Consider the following 24,070-nt stretch of genomic DNA (forward strand, 5'->3'; position numbering starts at 1 on the left):
TTGTGTCTAAATATATGCAAACTTGTAACTTATTGGGGTTGTGATACAGGCTGTTAGCAGATATGCATTTTTATATATGCTTATTTATTAATGCACCTACTACTTGGCTTAGTCTGGATCACTCCCAGCTATTTGAACAAATACTAAACTTCTGCTAGCCCCTTAATACAGAATTAACTTGCAAATGAACATTACTTACCTGCTCCAAAATATAATCTATCTTGAACATTATTTAATTCATCTGTTAAATATTGTCTGCTAAAGAAAAAAGGCTGTCACGTTTGTAATAACCACAAAATGTGTCTTCCTGCTTTCAAAAATACAGGCAATCATCTTCAAGTTGACTCAGTCAGTGCATCATTAAGGTTCCTATTTTTTTTTTTTTTGGTGGCTTATAAATTAAAAGGATTGGAATAAAGCAAAACCTCAGTGTGGGCATCCAGCTTCTCCTTTTTCTGTTGAGCTGTAATCTCTGTAGTGACATACTATCTGGAGATGTGATACAATACACTCTCCCATTATGATGTCATAGAATGACCTGGTCCTTTGCTATGCTGCAAGCAGCATGAGGAAGATCAGGTCAACTTTAATCTCGGTATATGGTTTTGCAGTACTCATTTCCTTTGTAGTCTGAATCAAAGGTACCCCTAAATTTGTTTCATGGTGTATATGGCAATTTCAGCTTTTGTTTGTAAAAGTTACTGTTCCAGTCTCATACACTACATTCCAGATATTAAAATACTAGGGAAATCAAAAATTAACACCTTCACAAATGTAAGTTACACCACTCCTTGTTCCAGGTTTATCTAAAGCCTCAATAGCACTTGTTAAAGATGGTTCCTGGGTGACTAGATAATTGCCTAGAGAGCCTTTCAACTCTATGTAGAAGACTTGATTCCTTCATGGTCACTGGAGGTGATTGTTTTTGAGTTAATCATTTGATTTTTGTTTTTTACACATTTGTTTTATGAGAACTCAAAATGGAATTTCTCAATGAAAAGTTTTTCTTAAAAAAATTTGTGTTTCAGAAAACAGTTTAGGTTTTACAGGGTTTTCCCCCTTTTTCTCTCACCGGTGAACTCATTTACCCACTAGAAAAGTCAGGGGGAGGGAAGTAAAACGGTACTTTCTCAATTTAAAAAAAAATGTCACTGCTTTCTGATGTGGGAAGAAAGTGAGTGGGAATTTTCTCGCTGTTTTGAAAAAGAAAGCTTGAAATGTTAAACTTCTTGAAATTTGTTTTGAAAACTAAGAGCATATTCCAATGCCCTTTTTCCCCTTAAAAAATTTAATTTTCAATGGAAAATGCTCAGCAAAAATTTGTTGACCAGTTCTAATGGGTAATAACTAAAATGTGCTACTTACCTCATGGCTGTTCTGGCCTATGGAAAATAAACTGTTGTAGTCAGTTCTTGAGGGGAAACTATCTGTGTCACCACGAGCGAAATTGGCATGCTTGTGTGCAGAGTCAGTAGAGAGACTAAGGATGCAAATTGCCATGGAAGATTAACTGCCTCAAGGTGGCCACTCCACATCAAGGTACTTTGCTGTCTTTGCCCCTACATTTCAGTCTCTAGGGTTGCCAATCAGCTACCTTTCACAATGGGTAAATTTTTTTTTAAAGCTAATGTTAAAATAATTATGTAAGACATAGGTTGAGAAAAGAGTGTACATCTGGGTACAGTGCTTAGATTATCCACAGATACAAAGTTTGTTTTTAAAAGTCACATGCTACATAGAGTACATAATCAGCAATAACCCACATTTAGGTGGATAAATTTAAGAATACAGTTTAGCTATTAGCATCCAAGTATCCAGGTACATAACTCATAAGAAGTTGTACAGAGATTTGGTAATAATGCACAAAGCAAACTATAGAGGAGGTGTATCCACATGTCTGCATTATGCTAGGAAAGCTGTCAGGGGAGTACAAAATAAAATTGACTGTCATCAACCACTCCCTTTGCTTCACAGCCCCATGCTGCATTTCTATAGCTGTGGTAGGGAAAGTCAAAGAAGAATGGCAAGATTCCCCCCCCTCCCCTGTGACTGGTGTGGGGGGTGGCTGTATACCAAAGCCCACTGGCAAAATCTCAATTCGTGTGGATCTTAGACAACTTAATAAAAGCATGGGTAGAGAAAGACATGTGCTTCCTGCACTTAACCAAACACAAAAGTCTTAAAAGTTAGATGCTATCCCAATCTTGAGCAAATCCCCCTTGCTAAAGAATCTATATGTTAACTATTCTCATCACTCCCTTTAGAAAGTACTGTTTGAATCATTTTCCGTTTGGCATATCTTCAGCACCAAAACATTTCCAAAAAAGACTGTCTCGGGTTGCATCAGGTTTGTCTGGTGTCCTTTGCGATGCAGATGATGTGTTGGTATATGGTAGAGATAAAAATGAACACTTTGAGTGACTACATGCAGTTTTGAGATGTTTTCAACAAGCTCACTCTGAATGAGAAATGTGAATTTGGAAAGAAGAAGATAAAATTTATAGGACTCATACTTAGCAAATGGAATTCAGCTAGATTCCAACAAACTAAAGGCATTACTCGCCTTACCTGACCCCAAAGCTGTTTCTACTGTAAGAAGATTCCTGGTCACAACAGATCATTTTGGAAAATTCTTACCAATTTTAGCTCCTCTAACAAAATCCTTAAGAGATTTTCTTAAAGATCAGAATATGTGTTCTGGTGGACTGCACCACAGAATGCATTTAATTGTATAAAAGAACTACTGACATCTCTGCCTGTTCTGACACACTATTCAGTAAACTATCCATCAACAGTAGCAGCAGATGCCTCTTCATATGGGTTGGGGTAGTGCTCACAAAAAAGCAGGCAGGAGACCTGTTGCATTCATATCAAGAAGCTTTAGAGAAACTGATCAGTGGCATACTCAGGTGGAAAAGGAAGCTCTAGCAATCCCTTGGTCCTGCATATCTGGCTTGAATTTTAACTCAGAAACCAATCACAAGCCCTAAGAGGATTATTGGGTTCAAAACCAATGGATGACCTGTAAGTGAGGGAGCCCCTCAATGCCAAGTGGCAGAGGGCACACCATACCATAATTCTCATCAGCCCTGATACACTCCGTCCCCCAATTTGCCAGTGTCATAATCTGTATCTTTAAAGTGTCATATGCAAACTGGTAACCTGCTGGTCATTAATAGTATTGTGTGATGTAGGTGCTGTGTAAAAATATTTCTAGCACACAGCTATAATTCTGTTCTTAATGTGTTTGGCAAACAGTGCCTAAGTCCAGGCTTTGTCCTAGACAAAGGAATGTTGTTTTCTTGGCTTGAGTGAGTCTCCAATATAAACCAAGCAAGGTGAGACTGAAAATGACATTTACATGTAAGTCAAATAAACCCATCAGGCAGCAAGTAAGGAAAGCTGACCATTTAACAATTGCAAGGGGTGGATGGAGGCTGCACCCCAGGAAGCCTTCCTGCCTTTTGAAACAGGTTCAATGATATTTAGGAAGGTACAAGCAGAAGCAAAATATATATATTGGTTATCCATTGCTGTGGTGGATACAAGGGGCCAGAGCTCTTGTAATCTGAGAAAGCTGGATCTTTGAACCAAGGGGATTAATATCTCCAGGGTTTGAAACCTTGCTTAGACCAAGATTACAACTTGCTGAAGTTACAGTTTAGTTACTAGAAAGCATGTTTTTGTTTTTTTGTTTTTTTACTTGCAACTATAACTGTTTCCTAGTCTTTCTTACTTATCACGTAAATATCTGTTCTTTGTTAATAAACATACTCTTGTTTTGTTACAAAAACATCTCAGTGCTTCCTATTAAACTGAAGAATAAAATCCTCAGCCAAAGTAACAGGCTGGCGTGGCAGTGAACTTCTGTGAGGGTCCAGTGAAAAGATGACTCTGGGGAACTTGGCAATTAGGATTGACTGTGTGTTACTTGCAAGGAAAGGTTTGGGCTGGCAGAGTCCTGAGCAGTTTTCTGGCAAGGTGGCCAAGCTGGTGTATCAGTGGGCTGACTCGTAGTTTAGCTGCAGCAAGGCTCGCTGAGTCAGGGCGGTAACAGTTCTGGGTGACATGAGCAGGGTGTCATATCTTCCACCTATGATTCAGAGATTTTGTCTGTGGGTGATGTAAATTTTTTTTTCCCCCCAACATTGAACACATACCAGGGAAAACACCCAGAAACAAACACTCTGTCTGGAGCCCAAATTGAGCAGCCAGCACCAGAAGATGAAAGGGCTTTAGAGAAACATGTCAAAGGCTTTAATGACCTTGTTCTGGCAGCAATTCTAGCATCTGCCAGCTAACATTAGAAAATTAGAGATGAACAATTAAAGGATGAAACTTGCCAGAAACTGACTCAACTCTGCCAAAGAAGGTGAGGTCAAAGGAGTCACCTTTCAGCAGACCCATATTGAGGGGACCAAAATGACCTTCACACAGTGGAAGGACAGTGCATTCTTATCCCTGTGGTACTTCAGAAAGAGATGCGCGCCAAAATTCATGAAGGACTTCAAAGTATAAACAAGCACAGAGCACAAGCACAACAATCCATATGGTGGCCTGGTCTGAGTAGGCCAATTCAGACTTTAGTAGAGGGCTGCAAGATATGTAAAAGGAAAAAAAAATCACCAGAACCATTACTCTCTGCAGAGCTACCTGACAGACTTTGGCAGTGGTTAGCCACAGATTTGTTTTTTCTGGAAAGGGCACACATACATGTATTGTAGTTGATTACTTTTCCAGATATATTGGCAGACTTCATCAGCACAGGTCATCCAGAAACCAAAGTTGAAAGATATGGAGCTCCAGAAGTCCTCATATCTCATAATGAGCCTTGGTTTACCTCTGAAACCTTCCTAGCATTTTCACAAGACCTTGATTTTGAAGATTGTACTCATAGTCCACATTACCGCAGAGTAATGGGGAAGTGCAGAGAACAGTGTGGACTCCAAAAAAGACTTCTGCAAAAATCACTGGACCCATAAAAAGCATTCCTTGGCATATCAGTCAACACTGTTTGTGTCTGAACTATCTCCAGCAGAACTTCTGATGGGAAGATGATTCAGGATGCCTTTATCTGATTCAGCTTAAACCTAAGTGCTGCAACCTGAAGGAATTTAAAAAACAGTATGCCAAAATAAAAATTCAGCAACAACAAAACTTGAATATTCAGCACAGAACAAAAGCACTACCTGAACTGAGACCAGGGAACAAAGTTTGGCTTAAAAGCTCCGAGATGTTTGGAATTTGGCAGAAATTCCCACATTCTTCCTAGTGGGAACTCTGCAAGTACTTCTCTGGAGGGATCAGGTACATCTGTAGTGTTTCCTGACAATACAGAGAGGATCTGGAACCTGCAAGTACTTTGTCGGGAGGTGATCCTCCTCCACAGGGAACTCCCTGCACAAACTCAATATGGAAATGAGAACATGGCCTGGAAGACTGATCCAGACTTCAAAGACTTGAACTTTAGAATACTGCTTAGGACTATTTAAATGCAATTGATAAAGGGTCATAGTTGTGCAAATAGTTTTAAGGAATTAGAAATTCATTTTGAATTGTGGGGTGGGTGTGTGTGTGTGTGTGTGTACATTCTTAGTCTTAATCTTTCTTTATAAAGAAAGGAAGATGTGGAGGGTTTATAGCATACCTGGTTCTCCAGAGAGGACCAGGATATGTTGCAGCTGGGAGTTTAATAGAGGTAGGAATTTTCTGGTTGAGGAGTTCTCCAGTTGGTGCTTAAACATGGCTCTTGTGTTTGTCCTCACACTACACCATCTCCCAAGAATCACAACATGACCTGTCCATCACTCCTTTCTCAGGCAGGGAACAGTGGAGAGTTAAAACAGAGCTGACAAGTGGGCAGCGGAGAGAGGGGCTTATGAGATTCTCCTTCCATTGGGCAGTGGGGAAGGAGCAGGACTGGGAAGGAAGTCAACAGCTCGGAGGGTGAGATATCAGACCTGCCAAAAATACTGGTCTTCAATAGCAGAGAGTAGGACGTTAGAACAAGTATATAGTAGAAGATCAGTTGGCTTAAAGTTACAATTTTATCCATCTAGGCATTTATCATCCTAGGATCTAAATGTGCCACTTGGTAAGTCTTCAGTTGAATGGTAACCCCTAATATTTCTTATATTAAAGTTTCTGAAAGTAACTGTCATATGGAAATGAGGAGCCAGCTTCACCCAGTTAGTAAGACAAACAGAGGCAAGGGAGACCTGTGGGGTATGAAATTTACCCCACCACCGAGGTGAAGAGATCACAAAGGGGGAAGAAAAATAAAACCCATGGGTGACTGTATAAAGGGTGCTTTCTCACAACAAAACAATCAGTTCCAGAAATCATAGGGCCTGCTCTTACCATTGTTTTGTGTTGTTTTGTTTTTTGGGGGTGTGGGGGGGGGACCTTTAAGAAATCCTGTGTAACTAATAGTTTGATACGTTGAATTTTATACAGCTGCTGGAAGTCAAGAATTGCTAGCTTGTGAAACCTGTGGAAGACATTTTGCACAAGATGTTCTGGTAAAACAAAGGCTTCCCCCCCCCCCCCCCCCACCAGCCCCCGGTGCATAAAACTGAAAGTAGAGGAATTGTGAGGGTTTGGGTGGGGGGAGAAGGGGCAGTAAATGCCAGTAGGTTAAACACAGCTGTTGAAAGAAACTTTCACTCTGTGAAAAAGGAGACAAACTGATCTGATCAGTGTTCAGAGAACTGACCTGTCCTGTGGTGTAAATAAGTTATTTGTGCTCTCTCATCTAGCAATATTCCAGAGTGTGGCAGAAATAATTATAATGCCTTAGATGGAAGCAGCATTAGCAGAACACAAGGGTTTTGCCGTAAGATTTTGTTTTTTCTTTGCATCCCAGTTAAGGTACCAGCCAATATGCAAGAAAGTCTTCACCAAAAAGCGGAAGCCTTTCAATTCTTTGAAACAGAGACTGCAGGGAACTGAAATTCCCTCAGTGAAGAAACAGCCACCACCAAAGGTATTGTTTAAATTGTAGCAGGCATGTTGACTTCATGCTAATATTGTTGGTCAACGAATGTTGTCATTCACTCCAGCGATGAGTGGGTGTCCTGAATGAGCCTAGGGTTCTTCGCTGTGCGTGGCATTCTCTCTTGGGAAATGATGTCTCCTCAACTGTGGGTCTGGCTCTGTTCATGCCTTCCCTGTCCCCAGCCCTAGCCTTTGTGCTTTATCAAGTGCTAATAAGTGGCTTGTTGCCTCCAGTAACTTAAGGCGTCTTCTCAGTGCAAGAGCCATGCTGGTGCACAGTGAAACCGGTAGGAACACATGGAGGCCTCAGTTCTTATAGGAGTTTTCCTTAAAAATGAAACATATGAATAACATACAAGCTTCTTACAGCTTCCTCTCTAGTTAGGCCAGTGAGAGGAAGTGATGGCAGGACACTGATCTGGTGCAGGAATGCTCAAGGTTCAGCTGGAGCCTTCTGTGGCCTGTAAAGTCCCAAGGACAAAGCTGCAGAGTTTCATTGCTATTAAATTCAAACAGTAAGCAATTTTTATTCCTTTATTCAAGGAAGACCATTATCTGTATTGCTGTGGTAGCTGTATTGTGTGGTGTTTGCTGCTGCTGATCTAGGAACAGCAGCAGGCTATGGAGAAATCAGTTTCACACTTTGATTGGGGGAAAGAGGCAAAAAATATAAGAGGAGATCAAAAGCAGGGGGGGGGGGGGAGAGAAGGGATTGTCATGGTAACTTTCATATTTCATCCAGTATAAACTATAGTCGTCTGTGACCTAAATGTCTTGATATGAGAGGCTATTCTTTATTGGTCCCTTGGAGCACTGGTTAATTTGTGAGGGTTGGGTGGGGAAATAGTAAGACTCAGGAAAGTGGATTTGACCTAAGATTTGTTTTTAATATTTCTTTTTCCTTTTGAAATCTATTTAGAAAAGAACCCTCAGTCAAAGTCTTTATATAGCCTCATAGATGGGTATATAGAGTTTGTTGCCATACGTTTCCTTTACAGAAACAACCAGAAAAGAAATCTAACTGGAGACAGCTGCATGAGGACTTTATTAATGCTATTCAATCAGCCAAGCAAGTCACGAAAGCCATGAAAGAAGGCCGACCCCTTCCTCCTCCTCCACCTCCAAGCATCAATCCAGGTTTGTGATTTAGTTTCACTTACTGCTGCTCTTGTGTTTGCTTCTCCTTGATAAAACAATAAGTTCCTATTATTCACAGATGGGCTTCAGCTTTACTCCATTCTCTGCAATCCAAGGTGAACATTAACTCCCTCATTCCTGATTGTTTTTAAAATGTAGTGGTGGAGTAGAGCATGAATTAGGGGCAACCCTGGGAGCAGCTAAAGAGGGTTTCTGCATTCAGTGAGTAGTAGCATCAGGGAAAAGTGGAGCAACATAGATGAATTGCAGAGGAAGCAAAATAATTGGACCTTTCAACCTTAATGGTAGCAACTTATCAGTCTAGTATAGGGTGACCAGATGTCACAATTTTATAGGGACAATCCTGATTTTTGGGTCTTTTTCTTATATAGGCTCCTATTACCCCCCCCCCCATCCTGATTTTTCACATTTGCTGTCTGGTCACCCTAGTCTAGTAGCAGAGCTCTGGGGTGGGAGTTGGGATGCTTGGGTTCTAGTCCTGACTCTGCCATTGACTAACAAAGGGTGAATTTCAGCGCTTACTACTTGGAATAAACTGTAAGTCAGGCATAGGCCCCATGCTGGCCCTCTGCATTGGGATGAATTTCACCTTTTGGATTTTCAGAGGTCAGTGAGGGAGGTGTGGGTGCTCAGCACCTTTTGAAAATTGAGCCTCTTGCTTCTCATAGACTTTAAAGCCAGAAGGAACCATCATGATCATCTAGTTTGACCTCCTGCACATCACAGGCCACAGAATTTCACCCACTCCTGCAACAGTCCCATAACCCCTGGCTGAGTCATCAAAGTCCTCAAATCATTAAAGACTTCAAGTTTCAGAGAATCTACCATTTACTCTAGTTCAAACCAGTAAGTGATCCGTGACACATGCTGCAGAGGAAGGCAAAAACCCACCATGGTCTTTTACAATCTGTCCTGGGGTGGGGGGGATTCCTTCCTGACCCCAAATGTGGTGATCAGTTAGACCCTGAGCATGTGGGTGAGACCCACCAGCCAGACCAGTAAAAGAATTATTTTAGTAACTTTGAGACCTCCCCATCTATTGTCCTATATCTGGTTGTTGGAGATATCTGCTAATACCAGATGCAGATGGGCCATATGTCATTTTAGGCAATCTCATCATGCCATCCCCTCCATAAACGTATCAGCTCAATCATGAAACAAGTTAGGTAATTTTCCCCTACTATTCCCCTTGGAAGGCTGTTCCAGAACTTCACTCCTCTGATTGTTAGAAACTTTCATCTAATTTAAAGCCTAAACTTGTTGATGGCCAGTTTATATCCATTTGTTCTTGTGCCAACATTGGGCCTTAACTTAAATAACTCCTCTCCCTCCCTGGTGTTTACCCCTCTGATGTACTTATAGAGAGCAATCATATCTCCCCTAAACCTTCATTTTGTTAGCTAAATAAGTCAACTCCTTTAGTCTCCTCTCGTAAAGTAGGTTCTCCTTTCCTCTGATCATCCTAATAGCCTTTCTCTACACCTGTTCCAGTTTGAATTCATCTTTTGTAAACATGAGAGACCAGAATTGCACACACTATTCCACATGAGGTCTTACCAGTGCCTTGTACAATAGTAACACTTCCCTGTCTCTACTGGAAATACCTCGCCTAATGCATCCTAGGATTGCATTAGTTTTTTTTCATGGCCACATGACATTGGCAGCTCTTAGTGATCTGTGATGGACCAAAACACTCAGGTCTTTCTCTTCCTCTGTCACTTCCAACTGGTAAATCCCCAGCTTGTAGCAAAAACTCTTGTTGTTAGTCCCTAACTACATGACCTTACACTTTGCACTATTAAATTTCATCCCATTTTTATTACTCCAGCTTTCAAGATCATCCAGATCTTCTTGTGTGACATTCCAGTCCTCCTCTGTATTGGCAATATCTCCCAACGTGTGTCATCCATAAATTTAATTAGCACGTTCCCACATTTTGTATCAAGGTCATTAATGGTCGAAAGACTGGTCCTTGAGGAACTCCATTAGTAACTTCCCTCCATCCTGATAGTTCACCTTTCAGTATGACTTACTGTCGTCTCCCCTTTAACCAGTTCCTTACCCACCTTTCTGTTCTTATGTTAATTCCCATCTTCTCCAACTGAATAATTTCCCATGTGGAACTATATAAAATGCTTTACTGAAATCCAGATAGATTAAATCTACTGCATTTCCTTTGTCTAGAAAATTGAAGATATTTTCAAAGAAAGAGATCTGGTTGGTCTACATTTTGTAAAGCCATGTCTTTTATTACACTGTCTTTCAAAATTTGTTCTAAGACCTGGCATACAACTGAGAACAAACTAATAGTCCTCTTAACTTCCCAAATCATTTTTTCCCATTTCTTAAATATATGTTCTATATTTGCAGTTCTCCAGTCTTAGGTTATGACCCCTGAGTTTATGGATTCATTAAAAATCCTTTCTATTGCGCTTTCAATTTCATGTGCCTGTTCATTTAATGTTCTTGTATGGAGATTATCTGGGCCCCCAATTTGGTCTCATTAAGCTGTTTCAGTTTTGCTTTCACCTTGGATGTGATTTCTACTTCTGTATCCTTGTTCCCATTAGTCACCTCGTCATTGTCCCCAAGCTCCTCATTACTGTTGTTTTAATACTGAGGTAAAGTATTTGTTTAGGTGTTGGGCCCTACCTAGAATTATCTTTAATCTCCACCCCATCCTCGGTGCTTAGCAGTCCGACTTCTTCTTTCCTTGTTTTCTTTAGCCATATAACTAAAAAGAAGCTTTTACTATTGGTTTTAATTTCCTTTGTAAGGTTTTTCATATTTCTCACTTTATCCTCACATTTTCTGACCTCCAAGAGATAGCTTTCCTTGCTGTTTCCCTCCCTTTTTCCATTCCTTGTAGGCTTTCTGCTTTCTTTTAATAGCCAGTTTGAGATGCTTGTTGAGCCAGTTTGGTCTTGTAACCCTTCTGAATGAGATTTCCCCCTTGCCCTGCCCCCCCGCTTGGAATGCAGGCTTCAGATTATTTCTGCAACTTTGACTTAAAATGATTCCAAGGCTCGTTTACATTCAGATCCCGGAGTTCTTCAGTCCAGGCAACTTCCCTAACTAATTCCCTTCATTTTGTAAAGTTTTCCTTTTTGAAATCAATGACCCTAGTTGCAGACCTACTTCTGTTTAGCCTTCCATTTAGTTTAAACTGAATTAACTCATGTACCTCTGTACCAGATGACTGGAGGATAGCAAATGTAATGCTGATTTTTACAAAAGGCTCCAGAGGCAATCCTGGCACTTACAGGCTGGCAAACCTAACTTCAGTACCAAGCAAATTGGTTGAAACTATAGTGTATATAGTACAGTAATCCTTTTGGTTAATCACATTGCCATTTTTTTGTTAAATGTCTGTTTTTTCTAGAGTTTTATTCCATTTTATTTTTTTAAAAGCCAAGCATAATATAGTCCTCCACATTTATACGAAGTAATGCTACTCTCTGATCCATGCTACATATCTTCAATGTGGCACTCTTGCCCACTCTGCATTCATTCCACATGTGGAACTCCAGTTGTGCTCAGTGAATGCAAAATAGAGATTTGTAGTGCAATATCAGAGGGGAGAGAAACTCCCATCAGTGGGCTTTGGACCAAGCCCTGTATGTCAACAACAAGAATCTCAACACTTTGCAATTGATCATGGCACCCAGCCTTCATCTCTACAACAAACAGATCAAATTAACATAGTTGCCCCGGTGTGCGGAATTTTGCCAAGGGCAGTTCTTAGCATCGATGGGGAAATTGAGTTACAGTGAGGGGAAGTGACTTGACCAAGATCACCCAACAGGACAGGCAAAGCTGGGAATTGAACCCAGGTCTCCCGAGTCCTAGTCTCCCAGAGAGTAGTCAATTCTCTCTCAATATCTTATGAGCTGTTGATTCAATCATACCCATTCCTTTGTTGTAATCAGACTATATTCAGTGTCCTTACTGCTTGAGAAGGTTTAACGAAGCTGCAGCAGAGCGGCACATCAGTTTTTGCAAAGAACAAGCTACACGACGCGTCTTTGCACCAGGCCAGAAAGCAGGCAAACAGGCCCCGGTAAGTAACACACTCGCCTTGTGTTTTCTTGCAGACAGGCTCACCAGACAGAATGGGTTGTGATGTAGGGAGGGAAGCTCCACATTCATATGTAGCTTTAAACCACAGAGAAGCTAATGATATTTTTGAATTTTTAATTAAATGCAATGTGAGTTGCTTCAAAAAAGAGCTCCTTTCTCTACAGGAAGTTATAGAAAAGTATGGTAGCAAACGCTGAGGAGAAAATAGCTTCTTCAGACTCTCTTCTAATCCGATTCCAGGAAAGCAACTGTAGAGTAATGAAAACGAATACAGCTTCCATGCTGGATACAGAGTACTACTGTACTATGCTAAGGGATATATCAAAGGCCGAATTCCTTTGGTAGCCTCCGAAGTGGGGTTAATCCTCTGTGTCTTGAGCTGTGCTGCTGTGTTTATTAAATGTTTATACAACTTCTACTGAAAGATTTTGTTAAAAGATTTTATTAAAACATAAATTGTTCATTAATTAAAAAAAGAGTAAATAAGTGACAGACGGAGTTAGTAACTAGTAATCAGCAAAGTAAAAATCTTGTTATGCCCACCAGTTCGTTTTCTTTTAAGTATTTCAATTTTGGAGGAGGGTCAGCTTTCTGATGGAAGGAAAGGTAAATCCTACAATGGAGGGGGAAAACTCAAGGATAAAATTCTTTATCTACCACCAAAAGGCTTAAAAAACTCCATAGTTAAGATGGTGGGTGTCTAATAAAGGGAGTTCCTGGAGAACCGGGTGTCTCAAAGGGATGGTGCTGTTGAGGGGGAGATGCCTACGTGTGTCACTGAAGGGCTGCTTCTCTGAGTGTCTTGGCTGTTTTAGACTGGATGGGAGAATAATGCTTTGGGGAAGGAGCAAGCTACTGGTGGCCTTTCACTCTGGTCTGGCCTGCTGCTGCTGTCACTGAGGGGATTAAGAAAATGGACTCCTCTCAATACCTCCATGAAATCTCTGCTTGAGTTGAGTCCTGGTCAGTTCTGTCATGAAACTATGCTGACTGCTTGTGTTATCCTCACCAGGGCAAGCAACAAATGACTCAAAGGAGAGAACCAACCTTAACAAGTGCTGTGGAATCACTGCTTCAGAACAGAGTCCAAGAAGCTGCCATTGCAGGTAAGGAGTTGCAGTCGGTTGAGCGAGTGAACATTCAGAAATACTTGCACAAGGTCATTACTACTCTGCAACTGGGTGCCAGTTACTGCTACCGCTCAAATGTGGCGGAGTAGCATCACCCTGTCCGCACGACCACTTTTAGCCAGTTTTGTACCCAGTTAGTGAGCTGGTTGGCTCTGACAGCGGTTTGTGTCGTCCAGCAACATGGGTAACATTATTTTAGTAACCCTGGCAGCTAACGGTGTTACCTCCTGCCAGCAGCATAGACTAGTTACAGTAGATGGCTGTCTTCCTATAACCAGTCATCACTCACTGTCTGTGCAGTCTGGGCCCAATCCTGCGAGGTGCTGAGCAGCTCATGGGGCATCAAGCACTTTCAGCTCTCATTGAATTCAATGGGCCTTGAGGGTGTTCAGCAACTCGTAGGATCAGACCCTCTCTATGAAAACACCTGCCAGAACGCATTGGCCCCTGTGCTCTTTGGTGCCATTCTGTGTAGAAATCATTCCGGCACTGTGACACCTGCTGAGGCGCTATGGAGTAGCTGCTGAGACTTTTCCTGGAATGCACTACAACAGCCAGTTAGGCAGCACAGGCGGTGTGGCTGCCTGCACAAATGTAGTTTTGTTGTTTTCGTGGCTTTTTTTTTTTTAAAGCAACACTTCTGCTGCGTGGACAGAATGTAACCATGTTTGTAATTGGATCACGGGAGTGTGTCACAGACTGGCAAAGAAAATATGGCTGTGTTTGTCGACTAGGATGGGGTGGTGTTATACATGTAGAACTTGGTAAATGAACAATAAATTTAGATCTTAGCTCCTCCTGCTCATGACAGAATTAAGCTATTTCCCTCCTCTTCTCCCCCACCCCCCGCATTGAAAAGGACAAACCCACAGAACTAATGATACTTAGCACTTCACATCTTCAGAGTGCTGCACAAAAACTAATGGAATCCTTACAATAATCCTGGGAGGCGCAGGGTGAGAAAACAGAGGCAGAGCAGTTAAGTGTCTTGATCCAAGGCCAGTGACTGAATCAGTGGCAGAAGCAGAATTAGAACTCAGGAGGTCCTGACTAGAGCTGATCACAAAAGGGGATTTTCATGCTGTTAGAAACTAGTCTTTCTACATTCATTTTCATCCCAAATCAGCACAAAGTTAAAATGTCAAAATATTTCACAGAATGAAAAACTTCAACTTGGAAATGTCCAAATGCTTTGTTTTGAGTTGTCATTAATCTCTGCATTTGGCTGAGCCACTGCAGTGTCTCATGGTAGTTGTTGTTCTGGGTCGCCTCTGCATCCTGGGCAGATTACATCTTCCTTGATGTATCACAGTGTTTCCTTATGGTTGAGATGCTGCAGTGCTTCATGGGACTTCTGTGGCTGAACCAGTGTGGTTCTTTATGGGACCCAGAAGTACAACTTTCATAAGGCACTGCAGTAGTTAAGGCAGACGCAGAGATTAATGTCAACCCAAAGTAAAAACATTTCATTTTTTTCAATGGAAAATTCTGACAAAATCTTTTCCTAAAGAAAATCTTCAATTTTGACAAAACCCCATTTTCCAGTTGCAAAATTTCCATTGAAAATCTTCAACCAGCCCTAGTTCTCAACTCACTTCTCTAGAACACTTTTTAGAAAAGAAATGGGGGAAGGAGGGAGAGCTTTTAAAGCTTCCGTGTAGGAAGCATTGGGGCGTTTTTAAAAATTACTTGTCTGTATCCTTTTGTACTTTAGGTTTTTTCTAGTCTTTGGGTTTTCAAAAATTACTAGAAATGCATTAAAAGTTAGCTAGGCATATTTTAAATGTAAACATTCCCCTGCATGCCTTGAAACCCCAGTACTTGCAGCTTGATACAAATAAATGCATGACCACCAGAAAGTGAAACTGAGGAGAGTTTTTCAGTAGTAGTCCCTGGGGAAGAGAATTAGTTTTTAGCATTTGAACTCTACTATTGAGAAGTAAGGTTAATGGCAGTGAAGGATTTTGCTGAATGAAGAATTCAGTAATGCTGCAACATCTTCTTTATGCGCTCAAAGAACCAGGTTGTGACTAGAAGCAATAGAAGAAGAGTAATGAGAAGGGTATTGCACCATTATTATTCCTCTGTATGCTATAATAGTTACTTTGTAGATGGCAGCAATTTGAAATCTGTTGGATCAAGCTTGATGTAGGTTTAATATTAATGTGAAATAAAAATACAGCTTAGTAAACTGAATCTTTCTTATCCATTATAGTGGACCTTGTGGAAGGAATGGGGCAGAAATGAGATTAATTTCCCTTGCCACTTGGTGTCACTATAATTCCAATATATCTGCTGTCCTTATTTTCATTTCTTACATATATTGCGATTGCACAGTATTGGGCTGGAAACGCTGGAATCTTTTCCTTGTAATTCTGTCTGAGATCTTTATAATGAGTGTTTAAAGATGAGTATTTACTCAAATTATAAGAGGGGGGCCCATTATCCTTGTGCCTTTTGAGATCCTTGAATGAAAGGTGCTATGAATGCCAAGTATTATTGATATGACACTGCTGTCAGCTGGCATGTAATTTGTGTGACAAGGTTTCTTTTGACCCACAAGGGGAACCCCAATTTTTAGTCTTACTGCAGTCAGTAGACCTTATGACTTGTTCATTCTTCTCTTACTCTGATTTATTTTTATTTTATTTTTGACATCCCTTTATCTAAAGCATATAGGTGCATGAGACAACAAATTAGTAATGATAACATGGAGGCTATGGCAGTCTTCCCATGCAAAACAAGAAAACCTTAAACACACCAAAAAGAAAAGGAGTACTTGTGGCACCTTAGAGACTAACCAATTTATTTGAGCATGAGCTTTCGTGAGCCACAGCTCACTTCATCAGATGTGTACCGTGGAAACTGCAGCAGACTTTATATACACACAGAGAATATGAAACAATACCTCCTCCCACCCCACTGTCCTGCTGGTAATAGCTTATCTAAAGTGATCAACAGGTGGGCCATTTCCAGCACAAATCCAGGTTTTCTCACCCTCCACCCCCCCACACAAATTCACTCTCCTGCTGGTGCTAGCCCATCCAAAGTGACAACTCTTTACATAATCAAGTCGGGCTATTTCCTGCATAGATCCAGGTTTTCTCACTTCCCCCCCACCCCCATACACACACAAACTCACTCTCCTGCTGGTAATAGCTCATCTAAACTGACCACTCTCCAAGTTTAAATCCAAGTTAAACCAGAATATCTGGGGGGGGGGGGGTAGGAAAAAACAAGAGGAAACAGGCTACCTTGCATAATGACTTAGCCACTCCCAGTCTCTATTTAAGCCTAAATTAATAGTATCCAATTTGCAAATGAATTCCAATTCAGCAGTTTCTCGCTGGAGTCTGGATTTGAAGTTTTTTTGTTTTAAGATAGCGACCTTCATGTCTGTGATTGCGTGACCAGAGAGATTGAAGTGTTCTCCGACTGGTTTATGAATGTTATAATTCTTGACATCTGATTTGTGTCCATTTATTCTTTTACGTAGAGACTGTCCAGTTTGACCAATGTACATGGCAGAGGGGCATTGCTGGCACATGATGGCATATATCACATTGGTGGATGTGCAGGTGAACGAGCCTCTGATAGTGTGGCTGATGTTATTAGGCCCTGTGATGGTGTCCCCTGAATAGATATGTGGGCACAATTGGCAACGGGCTTTGTTGCAAGGATAAGTTCCTGGGTTAGTGGTTCTGTTGTGTGGTATGTGGTTGTTGGTGAGTATTTGCTTCAGGTTGCGGGGCTGTCTGTAGGCAAGGACTGGCCTGTCTCCCAAGACTTGTGAGAGTGTTGGGTCATCCTTTAGGATAGGTTGTAGATCCTTAATAATGCGTTGGAGGGGTTTTAGTTGGGGGCTGAAGGTGACGGCTAGTGGCGTTCTGTTATTTTCTTTGTTAGGCCTGTCCTGTAGTAGGTAACTTCTGGGAACTCTTCTGGCTCTATCAATCTGTTTCTTTACTTCTGCAGGTGGGTATTGTAGTTGTAAGAAAGCTTGACAGAGATCTTGTAGGTGTTTGTCTCTGTCTGAGGGGTTGGAGCAAATGCGGTTGTATCGCAGAGCTTGGCTGTAGACGATGGATCGTGTGGTGTGGTCAGGGTGAAAGCTGGAGGCATGCAGGTAGGAATAGCGGTCAGTAGGTTTCCGGTATAGGGTGGTGTTTATGTGGCCATTGTTTATTAGCACTGTAGTGTCCAGGAAGTGGATCTCTTGTGTGGACTGGACCAGGCTGAGGTTGGTGGTGGGATGGAAATTGTTGAAATCATGGTGGAATTCCTCAAGGGCTTCTTTTCCATGGGTCCAGATGATGAAGATGTCATCAATATAGCGCAAGTAGAGTAGGGGCTTTAGGGGACGAGAGCTGAGGAAGCGTTGTTCTAAATCAGCCATAAAAATGTTGGCATACTGTGGGGCCATGCGGGTACCCATAGCAGTGCCGCTGATCTGAAGGAATATATTGTCCCCAAATGTGAAATAGTTATGGGTAAGGACAAAGTAACATCAGCCACACTATCAGAGGCTCGTTCACCTGCACATCCACCAATGTGATATATGCCATCATGTGCCAGCAATGCCCCTCTGCCATGTACATTGGTCAAACTGGACAGTCTCTACGTAAAAGAATAAATGGACACAAATCAGATGTCAAGAATTATAACATTCATAAACCAGTCGGAGAACACTTCAATCTCTCTGGTCACGCAATCACAGACATGAAGGTCGCTATCTTAAAACAAAAAAACTTCAAATCCAGACTCCAGCGAGAAACTGCTGAATTGGAATTCATTTGCAAATTGGATACTATTAATTTAGGCTTAAATAGAGACTGGGAGTGGCTAAGTCATTATGCAAGGTAGCCTGTTTCCTCTTGTTTTTTCCTACCCCCCCCCCCCCCCCAGATATTCTGGTTTAACTTGGATTTAAACTTGGAGAGTGGTCAGTTTAGATGAGCTATTACCAGCAGGAGAGTGAGTTTGTGTGTGTATGGGGGTGGGGGGGAAGTGAGAAAACCTGGATCTATGCAGGAAATAGCCCGACTTGATTATGTAAAGAGTTGTCACTTTGGATGGGCTAGCACCAGCAGGAGAGTGAATTTGTGTGGGGGGGTGGAGGGTGAGAAAACCTGGATTTGTGCTGGAAATGGCCCACCTGTTGATCACTTTAGATAAGCTATTACCAGCAGGACAGTGGGGTGGGAGGAGGTATTGTTTCATATTCTCTGTGTGTATATAAAGTCTGCTGCAGTTTCCACGGTACACATCTGATGAAGTGAGCTGTGGCTCACGAAAGCTCATGCTCAAATAAATTGGTTAGTCTCTAAGGTGCCACAAGTACTCCTTTTCTTTTTGCGAATACGGACTAACACGGCTGTTCCTCTGAAACCTGTCATTAAACACACCAAACATGCTGAATTTGGCATTCAGTATTTTTTGGAGCAGGGTGGGAAGTTAGAAACCAGGTGCTATTTGTTATCTATCCCATTGTTGGGCTTGGTAAGTTTCTTTCAGGGTTTCACCCACCCGCCCCCATCAGACTCTGTTAGCAACCTACACCACATTCCTAAAGCTGTTCATTCTCTTTAAATACCATTCCACTTAGCATGTCTGTCAACATCCATTGGGTAATCAGTTGCTCAGTTATCTGGAGCAATACTTGTTTTTAAAAAGTCCCTTTAAAAAAAAAGTTACATTAATGATTATTGGAGGTATAACCCAGGCAGTTATATGTATGTGTGTATTTTGCAATAAGTAATTTAATGTAAAAAATTATTGAGATATAGTACTGTGCTTTTAAAGGACCTGCTGTGCAGTCCTCTGCTGGAATGCCAGAGAGAACCAAAAAAACATCCAGTGTACCCTCTGGAAAAAATACTTCAGGAGATTCTCGGTAAGAAATACTTTATATTGAGGCTCGGAAGGATTAGATTTTTATGAGTAAATGTTGTTAAACGTCAATTTCACTGTACACACGTACAAAGTGACATGATCAAATTATAAAATTTACAGATAACTTCTCAAGCATTGTTTTTGTCTATTAGAGTTTGCTTCAAGGATATTTACTTGGTATGTTTTGACATGTGATGTTGACAATTTGTTTTAACAGTTATAAAGATTTAACTTCTTAATCTTAACATCTATTGTCATTAAATAATTCTGAGCCTAGATTCTCACAATCGTGAAAATTTCAATTGATTAAAAATTGAAAAAAGTTGATATTATCCATAAAAATTATTTTTTAAAAAACTCATTTTGCCAAGCCAATGTATATTTTACAGTAAGGTTAATCAAATGATCAGATTTGCTAGGCTTGTTAAATGTAAACAACATATACAGTATGTAGGAAATATGTCGCAACTAGTGCCACTGGAAGTTGATGTAGCAGAATTTCCACCCATTCTGTGAAGGGAGGGTCTCCTTGTGGGCTTTTCTGGTATTCTTTTCTACAGAACTTGAGTTTTCTCAAGTGTTAGGTGGAACTCTTGGCTGGTAAGGGAACAGTTTCAATGTAAACTGATAGTGCTTTCTGCCTGAGACTGCAGACACAGTGGGTATGTCTACACAGCACCTAGACATCGAGTCGGCTGGCATGGGCCAGCTGCGGGATTTGGACTTGGGCTGCATCGCTGTTTCATTGCTGTGTAGACTTTCAGGCACTAGCTGGAGCCTGGCCTCTAGGACTCTCCCACCTTGCAGAGTCCCAGAGCCCAGGCTCCAGCTTGTGCCTGGAAGTCTACGCTGCAAAGAAGCCCGAGCCCCATGAGCCTAAGTTGGCTGGCACAGTCCAGCCATAGGTTTTTCTTTGCTGTGTAGACATACACCAAGAAACGTTAGCTTTAAGAACTATGAACTTCCCTGTTGCTCTCAGTGGAATAATCACTCTGAAGTATACTAATAGAAACATCCAGCTACAATACTTATCTGTATGGAATGTACTTTCATATAGCCTTCCCAGACTTGCTAAGATTTCAAGTTTTATGTTTTACCAAATTTTACCAAAAATTGAATATTATGTCTATAACATAATTTTTGTCCTTAGCATGGGACCTGCGGGGTCAAGGGCAGGAAAATGTCTGATGGGAGAGTGGAAGGTCTCTAAGGCAGGGGAGGGTTCATGTGAAAATCTCAAGTAGGCACTGAAAGCTCTGAACTTGGGGGGCAAGAAATTTAAAACAAGACTGAGTGACCGTTTTACTTCAAATTATTCAATACAAACAAACATAATTTGGTTTAAATTTTCTTTTAAAAATCTCGTGGATTTTTCCAAAAAATCTGCAAAATCCAGGGCAAAAATTCCAGTAAATAGGGAAAATTTGCTGCCAATTTCCACTGGCCCTAGGCATGACAGGATTTAATACCAGGGAAAATACCACTCCGAGAAGTATTCCATAATCCATAAGCAACAACAGAATCAGTTAGAAAGTAGAAAAATTCTGAAAAATCAAATTTTTTCACAGAAATTTAAATTTTTGAAAAATTTTAACCACTTGATAAACTGGTAACAGAGCAAGCAGTTTCTGTGAAAACTTCCAAAAAACGTATGCAAAGAATTTGTCAAGTTTGAAAGCGTCCAGTCATCTCCAGCATAAGTAAAGGGTGGGGCAGTCTAATAAGAAGTGCCCGAGCTTTCACGCACCTGGCCACGGCCCATTCAGTTTATTCTTGTATTACATATAAAGGAATGGCAGGTTCACGGGCAGCATGTTTAATATTTTTTTAATTTAAAAGCAGAATAAGGTGTCTGATTATGGGTTAAGCACCTTTTGTTGTTCCTTTTCTCTACTCCGCGTCAGCTCATGAATTTATAGAGCCTTTCATGAATGCCTAAATAGTTGTTGTTCCATGGTTGGCTGAATTCATCTAACTGGCTGTGATAATTTTGTTGTTTCTGTTGCTTTGGTTTAACCTTATTTTGTGAGGAAAAAATATAAGTAACACGGTATGAAGGGTTTGTCCCAGTACTAATAGTAAGTAAATGTCACTTCACTGATTTCAGACTCCCAGCACAAAGCGGAAGATAAGGTGGCAGATCACCCATGACTTGAAATGACTGCCTTTACTTGTACGGCATTGCTACTGAAGGTCCTAGGAAAACAGTTCCATAAAATCATCTGCATTCCAACTTGTCTCACAGTTTTATATGGAAGACAACTGTGTGTTACTGATTACAATACAATGTGCAAGCAGAAGTTTACAAACATTTACAAAAGTTTACTTAGTTTCTTTTGTGGGATACAAATTATTTTCTAGTGCCCTTTTTAAAGCATAATTGATTTTTTTTTTAATTTTTTTTGTAAATTGTTATTCCCCATTTATGACTGGTTATAAGAGGATACCATCAAGACATTTAAAATTATTTTTAAACATCATGGTGAATGTAGTAGGGTGCCCGGAGGACCAGGTTGGCATGCCTGACTTCTGGCCCCTTGCTTCCCTGGCAGAGGTACCTCAGTCATTAAGAAGGTATGATAGGGGGACTTGGGCCCTCCCTCTCCACCAGGTTCCAGCCCAGGGCCCTGTGTGAAGCAATGCCAGCAGGGTCCTCCCATCAGAGAGTCCAAAATCTGTCCTACCCTAGAAAATTAGCTTAACTACGATGCTCAGTGGTGAAAAATCCACACCCTGGAGCAATGTCGTTAAGATGACCTAACCCCTGGTGTAGACAGCGCTAGATTGACAGAACAATTCCTCTGCCAGCCTAGTTACTGTTTCTCGGGGCGGTGGATTCCCTACACTAAAGGGAGAACCCCTCCCATCACCATAGGGAGTATCTACACTGACGCACAACAGTGGCTTAGCTGTGCCACTGTAGTATTTTAAGTGTAGATATACCCTAATTCCACTGCCCCGGGCTACTTCCTGTCTATGTCTCTTCAGTTTGGGGAATGGCCACTATAGTCTGTAGTGGTTCAACTCAAATAGCATCCCCTTGTGGACCTTTTGTAGCATCCTGCTACAGTCCCAGGTTCCTCTGAGCAGGGCGGATGTAAGATTGGAGGGGTCTAACCTGACAACGTCAATCACACAGCTCATTCACTGCTGAGAGCTCCTCGGTCTCTTCAGCAATCTCCCTCAGTCAGGGACACAATGTGTCTTCCCTTGAGGCTGTCCTAACTGTCAGGCTCCTAGTGATGCTCCCCTCATGTAAGGAGACAGCTGGCTCCTGCCTCTTCACCAGTCAGCTCTGAACTGTGCCAGGTTCTCTCTCTCCTTTTCTTCTTCCTCCAGGCCTAGCATTGGCTGCAGGAATAGGGAGGGCCATAGGCTCTCTTTACCCCTTTTTGTACTGGTGTGAGGTTTCTCAGCTTCACCACAGTTAATAAGCCCAAGATGCAAATACCATCTTGCATGTCTTTGTGTATACCATAAAAACATTTATGCCACTCCAATACACCTATTTGGAAATCTTGGGTGGGGTGAATTGCTCTCATCGGGTGATAACCAGAGCACCAATCATACTGCATTAAAATTTTGGCACCAAGAATTCTTGCCATGGGCCCTTCTTTCTGACCCCTCCAAAAATTCCCTAATATTTACTATACACATGCCTCTAGAGCACAGGGATGTCCCTGGAATATTACCGGAAATTACGAATCTCCAAAAAAGTAGTGTCCCGAAGTAATCATTATGTGCTTTACACTAAGCCTAGTGGCATGCTTAGGAGTGATCTACAAAGTTTAGTCTCGGCCAGGTGTGTAGCTATGCCATGAAAACATTAATAAGTCTTATAGTTATGTACCCTACATGCAGACTCACCTGGGACATAAGAATGTGTTCCTGCTCCTTCTTCGTAGAAAGAGGTATACTGCAGGAGAAGAGGAACTCCTTGTGAGTCAAAAGGCAGATAAACTGAGAAAGTGGCAGAAAATGTTTGATAGGCTGAGAGCTATGTCTGCTGGCCCTGTTCACCTCCACTGCCATCAGGATTCCAAACTGCTGCTGTGGGAGTGTTTCAGAATTGTGTGTTCTAGGACACTCAACTTCCAGTAGTTATGGTGAACCTTTCTTGGCCATGCTGAAGTCCGCCAAAAATATAAGCAACTCAGCTCAGTCTGTTTAATTTTGGTACATCTAATGCTGATTTCAATTTTTTCCTGCCTAACTTAGCTTCCCTCATAGTTAAATCTTTTGTAGACGTTAGAGTACAAGATGAATTCTTTATTCAGCCTAGCCCTACTCTGCCACCTAAGTTCAGGCCTACTTCCTCAACCAGAGGGATAATGACCAGTCTTTGGCGAAAAGTGGAGAACTGTGGACAATCAAGATGTAAATATTAGCTTAGAGCCTCTTTCTTCTCAACCACTGAAGTAGTAAAAAGAAAAGGAGTACTTGTGGCACCTTAGAGACTAACCAATTTATTTGAGCATAAGTTTTCGTGAGCTACAGCTCACTTCATTGGATGCATACTGTGGAAACTGCAGAAGATGTTATATACACAGAGACCATGAAACAATACCTCCTCCCACCCCACTCTCCTGCTGGTAACAGCTTATCTAAAGTGATCACTCTCCTTACAATGTGTATGATAATCAAGTTGGGCCATTTCCAGCACAAATCCAGGTTTTCTCACCCTCCGCCCCCCCCCCCACACACACACACACAAACTCACTCTCCTGCTGGTAATAGCCCATCCAAAGTGACCACTCTCTTTACAATGTGTATGATATTCAACGTGGGTCATTTCCAGCACAAATCCAGGTTTT

General features: G+C 41.4%; 1 protein-coding gene across 1 annotated transcript in view; it reads left to right on the forward strand.

Annotated features, from left to right (window-relative positions):
- Positions 1-24,070, forward strand: part of ZC2HC1B (zinc finger C2HC-type containing 1B) — a 40,789-nt gene that overhangs the window by 1,995 nt on the left and 14,724 nt on the right. Inside the window, exons 2-7 of the mRNA XM_048846216.2 lie at positions 6,457-6,521; positions 6,866-6,985; positions 7,995-8,133; positions 12,084-12,214; positions 13,247-13,340; positions 19,167-19,257. Coding sequence (XP_048702173.2) covers positions 6,457-6,521; positions 6,866-6,985; positions 7,995-8,133; positions 12,084-12,214; positions 13,247-13,340; positions 19,167-19,257 — 640 coding nt within the window. The remainder of the gene's footprint in view (positions 1-6,456; positions 6,522-6,865; positions 6,986-7,994; positions 8,134-12,083; positions 12,215-13,246; positions 13,341-19,166; positions 19,258-24,070) is intronic.

Source organism: Caretta caretta, chromosome 3, assembly GCF_965140235.1.
Source record: "Caretta caretta isolate rCarCar2 chromosome 3, rCarCar1.hap1, whole genome shotgun sequence".
In the NCBI taxonomy this organism is placed as follows: domain Eukaryota; kingdom Metazoa; phylum Chordata; order Testudines; family Cheloniidae; genus Caretta; species Caretta caretta.